At 50.4% G+C, this 19,476-nt stretch overlaps 1 protein-coding gene, 1 non-coding gene and 1 pseudogene across 2 annotated transcripts; all 3 read right to left on the bottom strand.

Moving 5' to 3' along the window:
* Positions 1-2,108: 2,108 nt before the first annotated feature.
* RILPL2 (Rab interacting lysosomal protein like 2) lies at positions 2,109-18,223 on the bottom strand. The gene is made up of 4 exons (XM_039879280.1): positions 17,771-18,223; positions 13,538-13,689; positions 7,904-8,014; positions 2,109-2,615 (listed from the first exon to the last, which is right to left on the bottom strand). Exons 1-4 carry the CDS (start codon positions 18,098-18,100, stop codon positions 2,585-2,587), a joined length of 624 nt encoding a protein of 207 aa, XP_039735214.1. The 5' UTR covers positions 18,101-18,223; the 3' UTR covers positions 2,109-2,584.
* LOC120616164 (uncharacterized) lies at positions 3,751-3,869 on the bottom strand (annotated as a pseudogene).
* Positions 5,896-6,014, bottom strand: LOC120616141 (5S ribosomal RNA). Its single transcript, XR_005656496.1, has one exon. It is a non-coding gene; the product is annotated as a 5S ribosomal RNA (ribosomal RNA).
* Positions 18,224-19,476: the final 1,253 nt, after the last annotated feature.

The following is a 19,476-nucleotide window of genomic DNA, read 5'->3' as shown; positions in this document are numbered from 1 at the left end:
AGGCCAGGGGGCCGGGACTCTGGAGCTGTCACCCGGGGTCTCCTGGCCCCCTGGACCCAGGTAAATGTGAATGGAGACAGGTGTGAGAGCCTGTCCTCAACCTTGATGTCCCCCAACCCCCACCCCACCCGCCCCCAGCCTCACGACGGTGCTACCTAAGAGAGTCTTCCCCCGACCCCACACTTGCCTGGTCAGCGGTCAGCGAATTGGAGGAGGATCCGACAGAGTGTCAATGTGAGATAAAATGTCTTGGTTGTACCTGTTTGTGGTTTAGCTTTGTATTTAAAAACAAAAGGAAATAAACTTGAAAATTATTTGTCATCATAAAAATGAAACAAAAATTAAAATATTTATTGCCAGGCAAAGCCACCTGTGTTGTCTTACTGTTTTTTACAAGGCGGAGGTAGAAAAAAATTAGGATTGGGTTTTCTGTTATTTTACAAAAGGGGTCACACACCAGTTTGGGTCTAATGTGCTAGCGGACAGTTGCGTTTGTATAATGGGGGTCGTAGGGTGCTTGTAAAGGTGAAAGTTAATGCATGTCGAACCCTTAGAATGATTCCTGACACAGTAAGCGTCAATTTGAGCTGCTGTAATTGTCACTGTTGCTTCTAATGTACTAGACTTGATTCTCATGGACCGAGCCTGCCTTGTGCCGGAAGGCCCTCCCAACAGCCCTGCACACCCCGCCATCCATCTGCCCTTGACTCACTGTTCGTTCCCTTCGCCTCAGATGCTGGAGGCTGACTGGGACTGCAGGCAAAAGAGCCAGATCCAGCACCAGCTCGAAGCGTCTGTCAGCCTTCACCCTGGACAAATCCCTTCCCTTCCCTGAAACTGGTCCACCAGGTGGCATGGCCTCTGCCTGCCTGCCTAGCAGGGTGTACTGAGGAGTCAGTCTCCACGCGTTGTTACAGCCTCACCTTGGAGGTCAGCTGCCACAGTCGGGGCTCCAGGACGTTAGGCTGGTGGAGTGGACGGATGGCCCCCAGGGCTGGACTTCAAACATCGGTCACAGGAGCTGACCCCGCTCTGCAGTCCTGCAAAGGACGCAGCCCCTCCCCCAACTCTTGTCCCAAGGGTTGGTCCATGTAGTTCTGAAGTCAGCACACAGGTTTGTTTCCCAAGCTGGCCCTCGCCCCCAAGGTGCAGGAACCTCTCCCCTCCCTTCCTGTCAAGAGGGGAGGACCCAGTCAGCTGTGGCCTGACGTGGGTTAGGACTCGGCCCCAACCCGACGGCTGAGATGGCACGCTGGACCAGACTCTGGGATGCTGCCGACTTTTCTTGGGAGGCCGCGAGGTGGACGCCTGGGCTGGAGTCTGCACCTGGGATTCTAGCCTGACGTCTACCACTTTCAAGCTGGGACCTTGGACAAGTCCCTTAGCCCCTCCGCGCTGTGCCTTGGTGTGCCACGGGAATAACACTACCCAGCCCGCGGCAGATGGGGAGACGGTATGTGCGAGGTACTTCAAGTGGTGCCAGCAAGGCGTGCAGTAAATTGTGCTCATTATTAATGCTGGCGCTTTTTGGAGAATTGCGGTGCGCCCGGCTTCACGGGGAAGAAGTGGGCCTCAGCATCGGGCCTGCATTTGCATCCTGGGCGGCCACCTCCTAGCTGTGTGACCTCTGGTAAACTACTCTAGCCTTTCGGGCTCTCGGTTTCCAAATCTGGGGGATTAACACCAGCCCCCATCTCCCCGAGCTGTTACGGGAATCGCCGAGAGAGTCCACGCAGCAGGGAGCCAGCGTTGCTTACCAAGGAACCAGGCTCCCAGGCTGCGTTCCTCCGGCTCGTTAGTTTCATGGCAAAGTGCAGCCACCCGCCATCTGTCTACTGTATTTTATCAATTCCTAAATGCACATTTTTTTTCACATTTAACATCTTCGAAATCAGGAAGAGCCTTGAAACCAACAGCATCTTAACGTTATCATTTGCAGCATTTTTTTTCTCTCATACCAACGGATGAAATAACGGTGCATCAGTTAGACTCGATGCACTACGGATGCCCCACACATGCGCCGCTAAACAGAGTGTACAGATCTGGAAACCGAGACCGGGAGTACCCTGCACGAGGTCACATGACTCTAAGAGACCACTCTAAAATCCTTCAAGTATCAAAGTCATTTTACTTTACTACAGAAATCATGTAAAGAAAGTCATGTTAGCAAAATCAGAGATTCACTAAATATCAGTGAAATCATCGCTGGAACGTCAATACCATCCTTTCCGGCATTCTCTTCTCCCCAAGGTCATTTGTGGGACCAGAGGATCAGAAACCCGGAGGCCCCGCAGGTGGCTGACGTAAGCAGGAGGTATACTGACGTAAGCAGGAGGTATACAGTATGCTTCACTTTCCTTCTGCTTTGTGGATTTCTTGGTCCCACTTCCCCTGCCGAGGCCAGGCCTTCAGGATGTCCAGTTCTGCAGCTGGGGACAAAGCGATCGTGAGAGAACCTCGCCTCCTTCCTCCTTGGATGGCTCCGAGGGGAAACGAATGAGCAAGTGCAGTGTGTCCTCGTGGCACCGAGATGCAGTCGTCTTGGTGGGTGGTCTTCTCGAGTCTGAGAACCACCGCCTTGGGTCTACGTCTGCTTCCCAGACCGGAAAGAGAACCTGGGTGGAGAGAGAGCAGGGTCAGAGGGAACAGAGAGGACGAAGCAGGGGCTGCCGGGCCCCCTGCCCGATCTGTAAGAGACTCTTGCAGGCCATCGACGCAGACGGTTACTCAGGGCTCGTGACGGACAGGCACTGCTGGGGGGCTTTCCATCCGTCAGCTCGTTTCGCCCTCGTAACAACTTGAAGGGAGTACAATCAATCTCCCTCTGTTATCAGTGACCAAACTGAGGTTCTGTAAGGTTAGGTAGCGGGCCCAGGTCACAGAGGAACTTGTGGACCCAGAGACCTAACTTAACCACTGTGCTACGCCGGTGACTGGAGTCGGCCCCTTTCTTTTTTAAATTTTCCATGGTTTTATTGTAGAGGAAGCAATAACTTCTCAATGTTACTTGTAAAACAGATCTTTGCAAGAATAAAGATTCAGATGTGAGTTCTTGGATAAAGGAGCTAAAATACAAAGATATTCCCTGAGACATGAATACCAAACTGCCCCCGTCATAGGCAGATTTGAAAAGGAAGAACGATGTCTGGGGTTGACCATGGAGTTTCATCTCAACACTATTTCCTGCAAAGATGGCGCTGCCCTGAAGAGTCAGTGGTGGGCTCTGGCTCTTGCTTCCTGTCAAAGTCAAGCCCACTGACTGCTGCTAGCGCTGGGCCAGCAGTGGCTGGGGCGAGCCCCGGGCTGTTTGATGCAGGGCTTAGTGCTGTGCCATCCTCCCCTGCGGCTGCACACACTCCCCCACCCCACCCCCAGCACCCTACCTCCGGAAGTGACATCATCCCCGCCCAGTCATCCAAGCCAGGAAACCAGGAGTTGTTCTCAACTCCTCCCGCCACCCATCTGCTATATTTTAGTCATCATGCCCCAAATATGTCCCTAATTTCACCACCTCTCATCTCCTCCCCTGCCGTCCCCCCAGTCCAAGCCACAGCAGCCTCCTTGTCACCACCTACAAGCCACTTGTGTAGCGGCCAGAATGCCTGTGTCACTATGCAGAGCTGACTAAGTCCTTCCTCAGCGTAAGCCCTTCCATAGCTCCCCACGGTCTGCAGGACAAAGATAAAACTCCTTCTAGCATGACCTACTTCTTCAGAAAGTCTTTTTTTTTTCTTTTCTTTTCTTTTTTAATGCCTACAGCACCTGGTCTTCCTAGGTGGTCTCCCATCCAAGTACTCACCAGGCCCGACCCTGCTAAGCTTCCGAGACCAGACGGGATCGGGCTTGTTCAGGGTGGCATGCCTATAGACACAATAAGCTCGCCTTGACCAGGAAATCGTGGCTTCATGCTCTTTAAACATGAGGCCACAAGCTCGCTAGTGCCCAAAACAAACATTTTATTTCTGCTACATCAGGCTCAAACTCCAATTAAGTGACCCAGAGAGCTCCCCCAGAAGAGGCAGAAAGCCCGGCAGAGTCCGCCTTCCCGGACACTCAGCCAATGGGAGCCCTATGTAAACACCTTCGCAGCCACGCCCGGTGCAGGTGGAGGCGCTGTCATTATCTGACCTCAGGACACCCTTCCTGGGGGCAGAAACGCTCCCCACGGCCCTGCTTTGGCCCTGTGCGGTCCGGTCTCTCCACCTCGCCTCCACTCCCCGCTGTTCAGCCGCCACGGTCTCCGCGCCACGAGCTGACTCCAGCCTAGGCCTTTCCACCCACTGTTCCCTCTGCCAGGAAAGCTCTTCTCTCACGTCTTTTAGGTCTTTCAGGGCTCAGCTGGACGGACACCTCCTCACAGAAGCCTTCCAGGATGTCCCAGTGCTAAAGTAGCCCCCTATCGACTTCTCCCTCAGCACCCTATTTAATGGTCTCAGAGCACATAGTTATCTGAAATTGTCCTGTTAATACATTTCCTAACCGGGTCACCCTCTGACGGCGCCTTCTAGAATGTAAGCACCACGTGGGCAGGCTTTGTGTAGGTCACTGCACCTCCAGCACCTAGAACGATGCCTGGCTCTCAATATATACTCGCTGAAGGAATGGATGAATTTGGTTTCAGGTGGTCTGGTCTGACAAAGCAGCCGTTTCCATGCAGCCATTCCAGAAAGTCAGGGAACATTTAACTAAAGTGAGTAGATGGACATTCTACAGGCTGTTGGCCCCCTACATCCATCTCCTCCCTTGTCCACCCTCCTCTCGGCTCCAGGAGGCGGACCTGTGGGCAGGATGTCGACAAGCGCCCGGAGCTCCGGTTTCTGGCTGGGCTGAGGGGGAGGCGCCAGCAGGAGCTGGGAAGGTGGGAGGAGGAAGGTCACGGTTATTACTCCCTGGCTCCGCCCCTGCCAGTCCTCGTCGGCAGGCCGGGCTCCTGTCTGTCTCCCCTCTCTGCCCCTCACAGTCCCCTCCCCTCCGCCCTCTGTCGCCACCCCTGGGTGTTCCTCTATCCCTGAGGGGACCTTACTCTGCTTACACACCTGTAAACTGTCCTTTCTCTAACTCTTTTCGGTCACTTCTTTTGAGAGAGACATTTTTCGCCATGATCCCACGGTTTCACTCCTGGGTCTACAACCTTGGGGAACGGGATGGCACAGGAGACAGGAGCCACAAGACCCACCGCAGCAGTGTCACAGCAGGAGTCGCTGAAGGGCACCCGGGATCCCATCGCTGGGGGAGCGGGGCTTGTGCTGGGGTGGGAGCAACAGGATGGATGTCTACACTGCTGTATGGACAGATTTTTAACACTGCTTGATGTCCCTTGACAGGCGGGCGAGTAAATAAAATGTGGTCCATCCACACGCTGGAATATTATTCAGCCCTAAAAAGGACATCCTGACACAGGCTACAGCACGGAGGAGCCTGGAGGGCATCATGCCACGTCAATTAGACCAGACACAGGAGACGAATCGTGTGAGATTCTGCTCTTGAGGTACCTGGAGTAGTTAAATTCACAGAGACAGAAAGCAGAACGGTGGGTGCCAGGAGCTAGGGGAAGCGGGGAGGGGGAGTTAGTGTTTAATGAGCACAGAAGTTCAGGATGGGACGATGAAAAAGTTCTGGAAACGGACGATGCGATGGTTGTACATCGTCAATGTACTTCATGCGACTGAAATGTCCCCTTAAAAATGGTTAACTGTACATTGTGTGGCCTGTATATTTTATCATGATTTCAAAAAACTAAAAAGAATCCTTTGAGCTCAGTTCTCCAAGCCTAAAGGATATTTCCACGTACCAGCCAAATGGAGGCCACTGGCTACACGTGGCTTCTGCGCTGTCGAAACAAGTGTAAAATATACGCCAGATTTTAAGGGCTTACTATTTTTTTTTTTTTTTTTACGCCTACAGCACCTGGTCTTCCTAGGTGGTCTCCCATCCAAGTACTCACCAGGCCCCACCCTGCTTAGCTTCTGAGATCAGACGGGATCGGGCTCGTTCAGGGTGGCATGGCCGTAGACAAGGGCTTACTATTTTTTAAAAAAGAACGTAACATATCTCATTGACTATGCTTTATAGTGATCAAATGTTGAAGTGATAATATTTTGGATATGTTGGGTTAATAAAATGTATTATTAAAATAAAAAAAAAAAGAGTGCCTAATAAAAAAGAAAACAAGAGTGCTTACTGAAAAAACACACACACACATACAAGGAAGCAGGATGAAGTGTTAAAAAAGTCAGTTACGTATTGAAAATACATCCACGCAAAACAATATGCAGTTTATGACACAGCGAACAGCATATCGGAAGGACTGGGGAGAGGAGGGCCAGGAAGTAGAGTGGGAATTAGGGGGGTGGGGGACAAAAGGGGGGTAAATGAAAACCAACCAGAAAGGGGTCTTGAGCTGACAATGAAGGAACTGAGGACCACGCACTTAAACCTCTGTTCCTGAGATCCAGAAAGGAAAAAAAGAAACAATTCTCTCCCTCCTTTCTCTTGAAACGAAGGCATATTAAACCCGCCCTGGGAGGTAACCCCAGGTCAGAATTGCTGACCCCTCAAAAATATTTCCACGTGAAATGAGCGCCCACAGCGTCTTTGGGAGACAGGTCAGTGCTGCATCTTCAGGGCTTGGCATGACTCTCGCACACAACACAGACTCGGTGACCGAAGGAATGGAAGAAGGGAGGTCCCCTCCTTCAGTCGCCTGCCAAGCTGCCCTCCCTCAGAAGCGGGACGAATGGAGGGCAGAGGTGGCAGCCTGGTGGCCGAGGGCCCAATGAAGCCGGCAATGGCGGTTCATCAGGATTGCACGATTTTTATTTTACTTTACGTTTTTATACTTTTATTTTTCTATTATTATCATTACTATTATTTTTCGATGCACAGTCTTTACTTTTAAACTTAAATTATTTGCCAGCGTCTGGAAATCAGATTCCGTGAACAAGCCTTGTTCCTCGGCTTTTTTCAAGAATCAGAAACTCTGGCAGCATGTTATCCCTCAGCTAGATGGAGCTGAGGGACAAGCGTCCCCCCGACCCCCCTATCCCCCTCACCACTCATCCATACTAAGCGCCTGGCCCCAGAAGACATTCGCACTTGAAATCTCTGATGGAAGCTCTTTCTCAGTTTCCATGGAAGAGACAGGGGCTGGTAAATGACACCTGGTGACCGAGAAGGCACATCTCCAGGTGTGATCCAAGGGTTCCCCACATCAGAAGAGCCCTGGGGATGTGTTAAAAATCCAGATTTCTAGGCCCCATCCTCAAACCGTTGACGTGATTGCTGAGAATCTGAATTTTGCACAAGTGTCCCACACCCTACGGTTTGAGGCGTAGCACCCAAAGACACAAGTGCTTAACGGTGGTGTGTGAACTTGAGGGGAGTATTCAAAGGGAGCTGCATCACGTGTCCCAACGCTGGGACACACAGGTATCCTCCAGAGTTGGAGGAAAGAGGCGATGAATTAGTCCCTTAAATTCCAATAATTATGGTTGCTGCGTTTTTCTTATCGTTGTAACATTATTTCTTGGTTATTGCTACTATAGCATAGGGAGGCAGTGGAGTGTAGCATCTGGACTTCCTTCGATTCAAATCCTGACCTCACCATTTACTCTCCCTGGGACCTTCCTTGGACACATTACTTTACCTCTCAGTAGATACTTGTAAAACGGGGCAATGACAGTTCCTCCCTCACAGGGTCATTGTGATGAATCGATAAATTAATATACGTCAAGTGCTTAGACTACTGCCCGGAAGAGATCGTATTACACGGCACTGAGTTTCCTATCGGCTGCAGCCCCCACGAGGAGAGCAGGCCCTCCCCGCCCCGGGTGGCTGGCCAGCCTCCTCTCGCCCCAACTCCTGCCTTGACTTGGTGGTGACAGGGCTCAGCAAGGGAACTTACAGTTTCCTTATGATCGTCCTCTCCTCCTTGTTACTGCCGGCACTGCTCGTCCTGGCAACAAGAACATCCTTTTCTCTTCCTCCTGGGCCTTCTCTTGGTGGAATCAGGCCACTGGACAAAAAGAGGGACAAATAAATGGGTCGTTTTATCGCAGACCCCTGTGAGGCTCTGAAAGCGAAGAGTCTTTGTAATTATATGAATAACATCATCACTGAAAGTTCTGGAGTCAGAAAGATTCCAACTCAGATCATGAGAATCTTCCCTGCACGTTTCCAACGCCAATATCTTTTTTCTCTTGTCTGATTACACTGGCCACTACTTCAAGTTTGTCCCCTTTGTAGGAATAGGACCATGTACGAATTCTCTAACTGGAGCCTTGATTTCATAATTGGTAAAATTTGGATAATAAAAGTACCAACCTCCTAGGATTGATAAGAGAGATAATAATACATCATTATTGCATTCAACAAATATTTACGAAGCAATATACTGTGCCAAGGTGCTATAGATATAGCAAACGAAGAAAACAGACAAAATGTCTTTTCTCATGCAATTTATATTTCAGTGGGGAAGGAAACAGTGAACAAATAAATAAGTTAAAAAAAAAGTATATAGTAAGTCACGTGGCGATAAGAGCTAGATTGAGATTGACAAGATTTTGAGGTCAGGTGACCCAAAGAGGGCCAGAGTATGACCCTGGACTCGATGTGCACACGTTGAAAGGCTGTTCCCGCTCGCTTGCTCAACGGGGGCTTGCTCAACAGCAGCCATATTTCCTATGACTCAGAGAAGTGCTGTCTGCGATACCAGATGAGAACAGCAAACAAACAGAAGCGACGAGGGAGGAAAGAGGCGGCCAGCCCCTGGTGCCAACCCGGAGGCCTCGGCTGCAGTTCTTTCTTTACGTCTGAGAGGAACTCCGGGACCCTTCCCAGCTACGTGGGGCGATACGTTTCCTTTCGTGCTTAAGCTACTTTGAATTGGATTTCTGTCACTTGCAACCGAAAGAAGCCTGACCACAATGAAGCATTTCAAAGCGTGACCCAGTAAGCTCGTTAGATCCACTCAGCTATCTTGCTGTAGTGCTGACTGGCAAATGTGTGCCCGGAGTGTTTTTTTCTTGCCGCGGACTGAATTATGTCCGCCCAGAATTCATATGCTGCAGCCCTAACCCCAGCTGTGACGGCATCTGGAGATGGGCCTTTGGGAGACAGGTTCAGATGAGGTCACGAGGGTGGGGCCCTCGTGATGGGATTAGCGCCCTTGTAAGGAGATATCGGAGGGCTTGCTCTCTCTCTCTCCACCATGTGAGGACACAGCCAGAAGGAAGCGGTCTATAAGCCAGGACGAGTCAGGAGCAGCCATGTTGGTACCTCTACCTTGGACCTGTAGCCACCAGAACTGTGAGGAAAGAAATTTCTCTTGTCTAAGCCACCCAGTCTATGACGCTTTGGCAGCCCAAGCTGACTGAGACACCCATTCAGGTAGGAGTATCAGAGAGCAGAATTCATCCTTTTGTCTCCTTCTTTGCAAAGAGCTGGCACTCAATACTGAATATTATTTGTATTTTTATTATAATAAATATTATTTCAAGAGGCAGCATCTAAAAATTCCCATTTTCCATGATCTATTGTTACATAACACACTAACACTTAGGGATTTAAAACAATAATTTATGATTCCTCACGATGGCTCTATTTCTCACAGTTGGCATGGTGCGTCCCCTGCTAGTTCTCAGGTGGCTGCATTCGGGGGCGCGGATCTGCTGGGGACAGCTATGGCCATCAGCTGGGGCACCTCGGTTCACACCTCTCCAGGACCACGAAAGCAAAAGCCTCGAGGCCTCTTAGAGCCCTAACCCAGGAAGGCCAAAGAGCATCGTTCCCACCACGTTCCACTGGTCAAAGCAAGTCACAGGGCGGCCCGGATTTACGGGGAGAGAAGAGACTCTCCCTCTCGATGTGAGGGGTGGAAGAGCCTCATCGCCGGAAGCATGCAGAACGGGAAACCCGTGGGGGCCATCTCTGGAAACAGCCTACCACATCCGCCTGCAATCCCAAACGAGCACTGCGTGAGCCTGGGCCTCCAAACCGCTGCTAAGAGAACAGCTCGGCTGACATGCTGGCTTCGCGAGCCTACCGAACACGAGAGACTAAACGGCCCGGCTGTCCGTCTCCTGCCTGCACCAGACGGCGAGTGCACATCTGCTCTTCTCTGGGAACTCAAAACGGCAGCGAGAGCCTGTTGCTTTATTCGCCAACGAGCCGCTCACGGCATCAGCAGTTTGGCAGTTCCTGTTTTTAACTACCTGTGTCTGACGTGCTCATTAAGTGAGACGAAGACAGGCCTTTCCAGTACCATGGTGCCGACCTCAGCAGGAGGCAAGTGATCACACTCCGGCTGGCAGGACTCGGCCCTCTTGGATTTGCCTCCCCAGGGCGTTCCACTTTCCTGCTGTTCTCTTAACCATGCTCCATCGAAACGGCTGCAAGAGTAATATCACTCGGGCTGTGTTATGAATCAGGACATGTCCTCGCCCTTACTTTGAAACTTTCAGAGTCCAAACGGGCTCTGATGTCAGGCTGAGGTCACGTCTCACGGTTGCCACCACCAGCAGTGGACTTTAAGCGGGTATCTGACCGATCTGAACCGAGATCGTCTTGGGGATGTTACTGTAACTTGTAGGCTTGCTGTGAACACTGACTGAAACGAGGCTTGGGACATACGTAGCAGCGCGCCTGGCACCCGGTGAGCACCGGTAAACGTTAGCTGGCGCTGCGTTTTTATTCTCTTGGTCTTTCCTTCTTCTGCCTCTACAGAAATCTGCTTTGTTGAGCTCGGTGTTTCCCAGAATCATTCGACCACGGAGCCCCCTTTTCAAGAAATACCTACGTGAAAGACAACATTTTGGGAAAGACAGTCGCAGATGGATATAGCAAGGTACAAATCTTCCTTATTTCTTCTCCTCTTTGTCCTATAGTCAGTCCCTTCTCTATACAAATTATTGTGATCTTTTGTAATTTTAATTTTTATGTAATTCCAAACTTACCGAAAAGTTGTAAGATTAGTACAAAGACTTCCCAAATACTATTTGCCCACATCCCCTCATTGCTTATGTTTCTCTATCAATTGATTGATCCATTCATCCATCATCTATCCATCCATCCACCCACCCACTCATCCATCCNGATCTGCTGGGGACAGCTATGGCCATCAGCTGGGGCACCTCGGTTCACACCTCTCCAGGACCACGAAAGCAAAAGCCTCGAGGCCTCTTAGAGCCCTAACCCAGGAAGGCCAAAGAGCATCGTTCCCACCACGTTCCACTGGTCAAAGCAAGTCACAGGGCGGCCCGGATTTACGGGGAGAGAAGAGACTCTCCCTCTCGATGTGAGGGGTGGAAGAGCCTCATCGCCGGAAGCATGCAGAACGGGAAACCCGTGGGGGCCATCTCTGGAAACAGCCTACCACATCCGCCTGCAATCCCAAACGAGCACTGCGTGAGCCTGGGCCTCCAAACCGCTGCTAAGAGAACAGCTCGGCTGACATGCTGGCTTCGCGAGCCTACCGAACACGAGAGACTAAACGGCCCGGCTGTCCGTCTCCTGCCTGCACCAGACGGCGAGTGCACATCTGCTCTTCTCTGGGAACTCAAAACGGCAGCGAGAGCCTGTTGCTTTATTCGCCAACGAGCCGCTCACGGCATCAGCAGTTTGGCAGTTCCTGTTTTTAACTACCTGTGTCTGACGTGCTCATTAAGTGAGACGAAGACAGGCCTTTCCAGTACCATGGTGCCGACCTCAGCAGGAGGCAAGTGATCACACTCCGGCTGGCAGGACTCGGCCCTCTTGGATTTGCCTCCCCAGGGCGTTCCACTTTCCTGCTGTTCTCTTAACCATGCTCCATCGAAACGGCTGCAAGAGTAATATCACTCGGGCTGTGTTATGAATCAGGACATGTCCTCGCCCTTACTTTGAAACTTTCAGAGTCCAAACGGGCTCTGATGTCAGGCTGAGGTCACGTCTCACGGTTGCCACCACCAGCAGTGGACTTTAAGCGGGTATCTGACCGATCTGAACCGAGATCGTCTTGGGGATGTTACTGTAACTCGTAGGCTTGCTGTGAACACTGACTGAAACGAGGCTTGGGACATACGTAGCAGCGCGCCTGGCACCCGGTGAGCACCGGTAAACGTTAGCTGGCGCTGCGTTTTTATTCTCTTGGTCTTTCCTTCTTCTGCCTCTACAGAAATCTGCTTTGTTGAGCTCGGTGTTTCCCAGAATCATTCGACCACGGAGCCCCCTTTTCAAGAAATACCTACGTGAAAGACAACATTTTGGGAAAGACAGTCGCAGATGGATATAGCAAGGTACAAATCTTCCTTATTTCTTCTCCTCTTTGTCCTATAGTCAGTCCCTTCTCTATACAAATTATTGTGATCTTTTGTAATTTTAATTTTTATGTAATTCCAAACTTACCGAAAAGTTGTAAGATTAGTACAAAGACTTCCCAAATACTATTTGCCCACATCCCCTCATTGCTTATGTTTCTCCTAATCCAGTTGGGTTGATCGTTCGTTCGATCGTCTGTCAGGTCGATCCGTCACGCCCGCGCTCTCGTCGTCTTGTCTGCCCGTCGTCCGTGGTTCATATCGAATCGCGCCCGCTTTAACGTCGTCCGTCCCAGTCGCCGTCGAATCCGATATCGCGATCCGCCGTCACTTCCGTCCGTCGCCCGTCCGTCCGTCGCCCGTCCGCTGACGGGTCTTGATCACTTGCGTCCGTCGCCCGTCTGCGTCCGTCGTCCGGTTCGCCGTCCGTCCGCCGCCGCCGTCGATTCGCCCGTCCGTCCGTCCGCCGCCCATCAGTCCGCCGTCCATCCCGTCCCGTCACTTGCGTCGATCCGGTCCGCTTCGTCAATCACTTCACACCTCCGTCCGTCAATCGCCTTAGCCATCGGTTCACGCCCGCCCGTCGGATTAACGTCAATCCGTGCTTTAGGTCACTTCGCGATCCGCATCCCGCCCACGCCATCCGGCCATCATCATCCATCCGTCATGCATCCATGCATCCATCCATCCATCCATCCCGTCCATCCATCCATCCATCCATCCATGCATCCATGCATCTATCTTCTATTAAAACATCCCAATGACTTCTTATTACACTTAGAATAAACTCAGAGCGCCTTCCTGTAGCCAAACAGGTTTTCCTCCCGGTCTCTTCTTGACCATCCTCTGCCTGGTGTTCTGGGCTCTGCCATGCTGGGTCCCTTCAGTTGGCCCTATCAAACCTTTACATCGTTGGCTGCTTCTTGTCATTCACCTCAAAGGGGTCGACCCTGACCACCCGATCTAAAGCGGGTCCTTCCCCCACCTCCCTCGGCACTTCATTCTCATGTCGCCTTGTTTCATATTCTTTAGAGCACTGACGCCGGACTTGCCTGTCTTTCCCCTCGATGAGCATCGACTTTCCCTGCTCTGCTCACTGCTATACCCCCACCGCCAGGACGCCGGCACAGAGTGAGTCTTTGAGAAGCCGGCTGAACGAACACCAGAACAAACACGTAGCATATCGAGGAGCCCCAGGCAGGGCCGGGCTCGGCGGCGTGGCGCCCCCCGGGAGCAGCGCCCACCTCCGGTAGCACTGCAGCTCTTCCTGCACCAGCAGCAGTTGCGACTTGAATTTGTTGCGCTCCTGGAGCACGTCCCTCAGCTCCTGCAGAGTGAAGCGTGGTCGGTTGGGGTCTGTCAGGTCAACCACCATCTTGTCTGGTCCCAGGTTTACCTGGAAGAAAAGACATCACTTATACAGCTTCCCTGGAGAGGATGTGAAGTTCTCTAGTTTTGTGACTCCCAGGGGCCCGATGAGACGAGATGCTGCCCGTGGAAAGTGTTCAGCTGACGGGAAAGAAGCAAAAGTTCTGAGAATCATTCTCCAAGGAAAGAACCAGGGCTCCTGGGAAAGTACAAGATGAGCCTGGAGTGTTTCTTTGTGCGAGGGGTGGAGATCAAAAACGATACTGTCAGAAGCAGCTCCTAGTGGCCAAACTGAAAACAATTTGAGCGTCAAAATGACTAACGGGAATGGATAATAACATATCAAATAAAAAGCAAATGATTGAAAAATAGGCATCTTTTGATTAGAGACCAATTAAAAGCAGAGATTCTTAACCTTCTTTTGTGCCGTGGACCCTTTTGGCAGCCTGGTAAAACCCAAGTGGATTCCTTCTCAGAACATTTGGGTTTTTTCCTATTACAATATTGGTTTCAAGTGTACAGCATAGTGGTTAGACATTTATATAATTTACGACCCCCCCAGTAAGTCTAGTCTCCCCTTGACACCATACCGAGTTATTACAATATTACTGACTATATTCTCTATGCTGTATTTGCACCCCCGTGACTATTTTTATAACTGCCAATTTGTACTTCTTAATCTTTTCACTTTCTTCACCCAGCCCCCCAACATCTCTCCCGTCTGGTCACCAACCATCAGTCTGTTCTCTGTATCTATGAGTTTGTTTGTTTCCACGGTTCATTTGTTTTTTAGATTCTACATATAAGCGAGATCATAGAGTGTTTGCCTTTCTCTGTCTGACTTATTTAATTTAGCATAATACCCTCTAGGTCCACCCATAGAACAATATTTTTAAATGTTCAAAATTAAGGGCACAGAATTACAAGGAAACCAACTAAGATGATTACACTCATCAAAATCTTCTAAAAACAAATTTATGATTAACATACCTGCTTCTTTGTTAAATAACATGATCAAGCTTGGGTCTAATAAAATACTGAACGAAAAGAAAGTTCTGGGATATGGACTATAGTACAATGTGATGGGACATGACAATATCTGTGACTTCTGGTGAGTGTCGCAGGTGTTGCTACTATTACTGTGATTTGCTGTTTACGTTCATAATTGAAGAAGGTGATGCATTTCAATTACAGGTTGGTGAAAATAAAAATATAATTTTTTTCCATGCACATTCCTGGACCTCTCGGATTAGAATCACAATCCCCTTGCGGGTGGGGAGCGGGGGAGGGTGATGGCTCCGAAGACTCAAGAACCCTCAGGTTGAACAACTGATAATATTCTACAATGCAAGTTTTAAAAAGCCATTAAAAGCTGAGGAAGCTCCTTCTATTCTGACTTAGTATAACTTTCAGGCGGTGTTAAATGAAAATAAGCAAGAGGCAGAACAGAGTGTACAGTCTAATATCATCTGTGTAAAGAAAATGGAAAAATATAGTCATACTTGCTGGTGTTTGCATAAAGTACCTCTGGAAGGATATACAAGAAACTAAGCATTTGAATTTTTTCCAGGGAGGGGAAGTGGGTGGCTGGGGGTAGAGAGAGATGGGGAGGCAAATACTTTTGTACCTTTTAAATTTTGAACTTAAATTTTTTAAAAAGAAAGGAAAAACCAAACCTACCTTACACCCATTAGGATGGCTACTGTAAACAAACATAATAAAACAGAAAATAAGTATTGGTGAGGATGTGGAGAATGTAAAATGGTGCAGCCATTACAGAAAACTGTATGGCAGATCCTTAAAGTTAAAAATAAAATTATTATATGATTCAGCAATTCCACTTCTGAGTAGATAACCAAAAGCATCGAAAGCAGGGACTTGAGGAGAGACATATATATCCATGTTCACAGCGGCACTATTCACACTAGCCAAGGGGTGAGGGCGACCCAGGAATCGGCAGATGAATGGATGAACAAAATGTGTTTCATCCATACGAATGAATTCCCAAAAGTAAGGAAATTCTACACATGCTACAACATAAATGAGCCTTGAAAACATGATGCCAAGTGAAAGGAGCCAGTTACAAGAGGACAGATATTATACGATTCTACTTACAGGAAGTACCTAAAATAGGCAAATTCATAGAGATAGAAAGTAGAACAGTGGTTATCAAAGACTGTGGGGAGGGGATGGGGAGTCGTTTAAGAGGCAGAGTTTCAGTTTTGCGAGATGAAGAGAGTTCTGGAAAGGATGGCGGTGATGACTGCAAAACCATGTGAATGTATTTAATGCCACTGAACTTAAAACTGGTTAAGGTGGTAAATTTTATGTGCACTTTATTACAATTAAGAATAATAATTAGAAAAAATAAGGCATATTTTTAGGAACTGTCTGGTGGCTCTGAACACTCATTGTCTCTGCCATTTCTCCACCCTCCGTTCTTAAGTCTCTAGTTTGGGAAGACAATGTGCCATGTCATGTGCCGGCTGCTGAAGCTTGTCCACGGCGCCCCATCGGGGAACCACGCGGCCCCTGTGGGCCTCCCTCCACGGCCCCGTGCCTGGAATTGGAGGTGACAGTTGGCGGTGACAGGAAAAGAACACAGAGTGCTCTGGAGTCTCAAAAGCCAGGCTCCTCATCAAGATAGTCAACCATCTCACATGATGGATACAAAAGTAGAACCCTATGGACAAATATAATCGTCACCATGGCTGACGAGTGAAATACAAGCGTAGTGGGGCCGCGGCCAGAAGCCTCGCTCTTGCCTACGAATGGCTGCCCTGTGCCCATTGCTTTTTCCTGACCTTGGAATCTTGTCTTACCTCTCCCACCGGACGCAAGCTCCATGAGGACAGGGGCCTGGTCTGACTGACTTGCATAGCCCCAGAGCCCCTCACCGTGCAGCCCCCATCCTAACGTTAGCATAACCAGCCAGGGCTATTTTAGGACTGCGTGGTTAAGACTCGCGCATCTCTTAGCTCAGATTCTGCCTCCACCTTATCTGCTCTAAGTAAGTCCTTTAGTAAATTACTTAACTGTTCTATGTCTCCATTTCAGTAAAATACGTATAATATAAGGTGAAGATTAAATGAAAATCCACTTAGGACAGATTTTTTTTAACTGTGGCTGGAGACCCACTACTGAGTCATGATATTAGTTTAGTGAGTTGCAACAAGAATTTAAAAACTCATAAAACTAGAATAGGGAATTACGTCTGTGTATAATGTTTATACTAAGGGAGAGTTGGGGTGAATTGTTTCTTGAGATGTAGTTTTGTAAAATGGAGGTATAACATGCGTAGGGCCAAATGTACTAATCTGGTTCATAGCTCGATAGTTTTCACCATCTGCAGACACCCATGTAAACACTACAGACATCACGCCTGCCCCTTTCACTGTCCCCTCCCCGGAGTTTCCATCAATCTGTCCTCTACAAAGTTATTTTACCTGTTCTTGAATTTCACACACAGTAGGCTCTCTTTTGTGCCTGGCTTCTGTCTCTCAGTGTAACATCTGTGAGTCATCCATCCAGTCGTGTGCCTTGGCACCCTCTTCTTTTTCATAGTTGTATAGTATTCCACTGTGTGACTATACCACAATTAAAACAAATCTATCCATTCCTCTGGTGCATTTGGTTGTTTCCAGTTTGGCACAATTATGACTAAAGCTGCTCTGAGTATTCTTGCATGTGTCTTTTCATGGTCACAAGCACTAATTTCTCTTTAGATAAGTTTTATTTCCTAATCTGGGTCAAAGATCCTCAGAGTGATGCCTGGACAATAGCACGAGCGTCACCGGGGAATCATGTGAAACACACACTTTCAGGTCCCAGTCCAGACCTACTGAATCAGGAACTCGGGCTGAGGCCTGGAAATCTGTGTTTTAGGGACACTCCAGCTGACTGTGATGTACGCTGAAGCCTGACGACCTCTGCTCTGGGTCACGGTCTAAAACGCTGGAAGCCTTTGAGACCATATGCGACCCGGGGCCCAGCACCTAGGGAACGCTCAGTAAACGTTAACTGCCATTAAGCTTCGGGCCTGCGAGCTGGACCCCCGCGGGACCGGCCCCCGAGGGGCCGGGGTCCCCGCCGGCCCGGCGCGCACTCACCTCCGGGCTGGCCATCCCGCGCCCGCCGCGCAGCGCGTCCACCTCGCGGCGGAGGTTGTCGCGCTCCATCCGCAGCTCCTCCGCCGCGAGGCTGCCCTCGTTCACCAGCGTCTCCAGCATCTCCAGGACGCGGACGATTTTGAACTGCAGCTGTGTCACCCGGGGGTCGCTGCCCAGGGCCATCAGCTCGCGGCCCACCACGTAGGAGATGTCGTACACGTCCTCGGCGGTCAGCTGGAAGGGGCTCTTGCCCAGGGCGCCCTCGGGCCCAGCCTCGTCCCCCTCCTCCTCGTCTTCCTCTTCTCCGTCTCGCAAAGAGGGCTCTTCCATGGCCGCCCGGACCCCCGCCCCTCCCGCGGCCTGGGGAGCTGCTTCCTCGAAGCCCAACTTCCTCGCGACGCAGAAAACTTTCCGCTGGGCAGAGGACCTGCCTGCCCGCGGCTGGGGCCGGCCCAGGAGCGGCCAATCAGCGCAGCCCGGGGGCGAGGCCCGGAGCTGCCAATCAGCGCAGCTGGGGGGCGTTCCCGGGAGCGGCCAATCAGTGCAGCCGAGGGGCGGGCCCGAGGGCGGCCGGGGAGGTGACTCCTGGGCCGCGACGCCGTCCCCGCTGGGGACCGTTCAAGAGAGCGGCCTCCAGGATGTGGTCTGGGGCACGGAAGGACAACGGAAAGGGAGGGCCGCCGAGAAGAGGAACGGAGAGGTTACGGGGGTTACGGTGATCGCACCCGCCAGAGAGATGCTGGAAACCGGAGGGGGAGCTGCGGCCCAGAGCTCCGCCCCTGGTGACAGCCGCGACCCGACCCCGGTTTCCATGGGGCCGGGGGCGGACCTTCCAAGGCGAGTCAGGGAAAGGGTAAAAAGCACACAACTCTGCCCTCCCTACTCTCTAGCTTTGCAGCCTTAGCATCTGCAGAGTGGGCGGAGGGAGACCCATGGGGCAGGTGCGCGCGGCTCCCGGGCCAACGGCCGCCAGGACCTGGGACATCTGACCCCAGGTCAAAGGGAGAATCCCCGTGCGACGCCGTTTGCTGATTCCTGGGCTCCCAAACTGAACAACGCGGTAGCCTTGGCCAAGTGACCGAACTCTGGGCCTCAGTTTCCCCCTCTGTAAATAACAGTACCGACGTGGGAGGGTTGCTGTGAGGAATGTATTAAGATGAGATCACGAGCTAACGCGTATGACAAAAAGCACTTAGGAAGCGCTCAAAAATGTTAACTGGTTTTCTTTCTTTCCTCCAACAAACATTAAGCTCATGGAGACGCCACGCACATGGGATGGGGTGGGTAGAGTAATAAGTAAGGCGAAAATCACTGTCAACTTTGAAAACCAGAAAGCATTCTACAGATAAACAGGGCATGTGCTGAGAATATTAGGGTTACAAAACGGATTGCTTCAGGTTTGGTCAGAGGTTTGTAATCACTGCAGGCAGATAACGGCAGTGGAGCTTGTCTTTCCCAGGAATATACTGCCAGCTTTCTTTGTGGCAGATGTACCCGATTGTTTCCACAATGAGGTTCCAGAATCACAAACAAAAAGCAAAAGCAAAGAAACAAAATTGACATTGTTTTCAGAAGATACAATGTTCTCACAACCAAAGGGAGGCTCCGAGGCAAAGGATCTGCAATTCATAGTCACAGATGTCACAACACCCAGCGGTTAAACACCGAGATTGAATATCAGGATTACTAGAAATAAAATACGGTAT

The sequence above is a fragment of the Pteropus medius genome, unplaced genomic scaffold (genome assembly GCF_902729225.1).
Source record: "Pteropus medius unplaced genomic scaffold, Ma_sr-lr_union100, whole genome shotgun sequence".
Lineage (NCBI taxonomy): Eukaryota > Metazoa > Chordata > Mammalia > Chiroptera > Pteropodidae > Pteropus > Pteropus medius.
The sequence above is the reverse complement of the archived record's forward strand: the minus strand, read 5'-3'. Positions and strand labels throughout refer to the sequence as shown.

Excerpts from the sequence above, each read along its gene's own strand:
- RILPL2 (XM_039879280.1), bottom strand. The coding sequence starts at position 18,100 with ATGGAAGAGCCCTCTTTGCGAGACGGAGAAGAGGAAGACGAGGAGGAG. Across the intron at positions 13,690-17,770 it reads GCGGGATGGCCAGCCCGGAG|GTAAACCTGGGACCAGACAA; the intron begins GTGAGTGCGCGC and ends CTTTTCTTCCAG. Across the intron at positions 8,015-13,537 it reads GAGCTGCAGTGCTACCGGAG|TGGCCTGATTCCACCAAGAG; the intron begins GTGGGCGCTGCT and ends CTTTTTGTCCAG.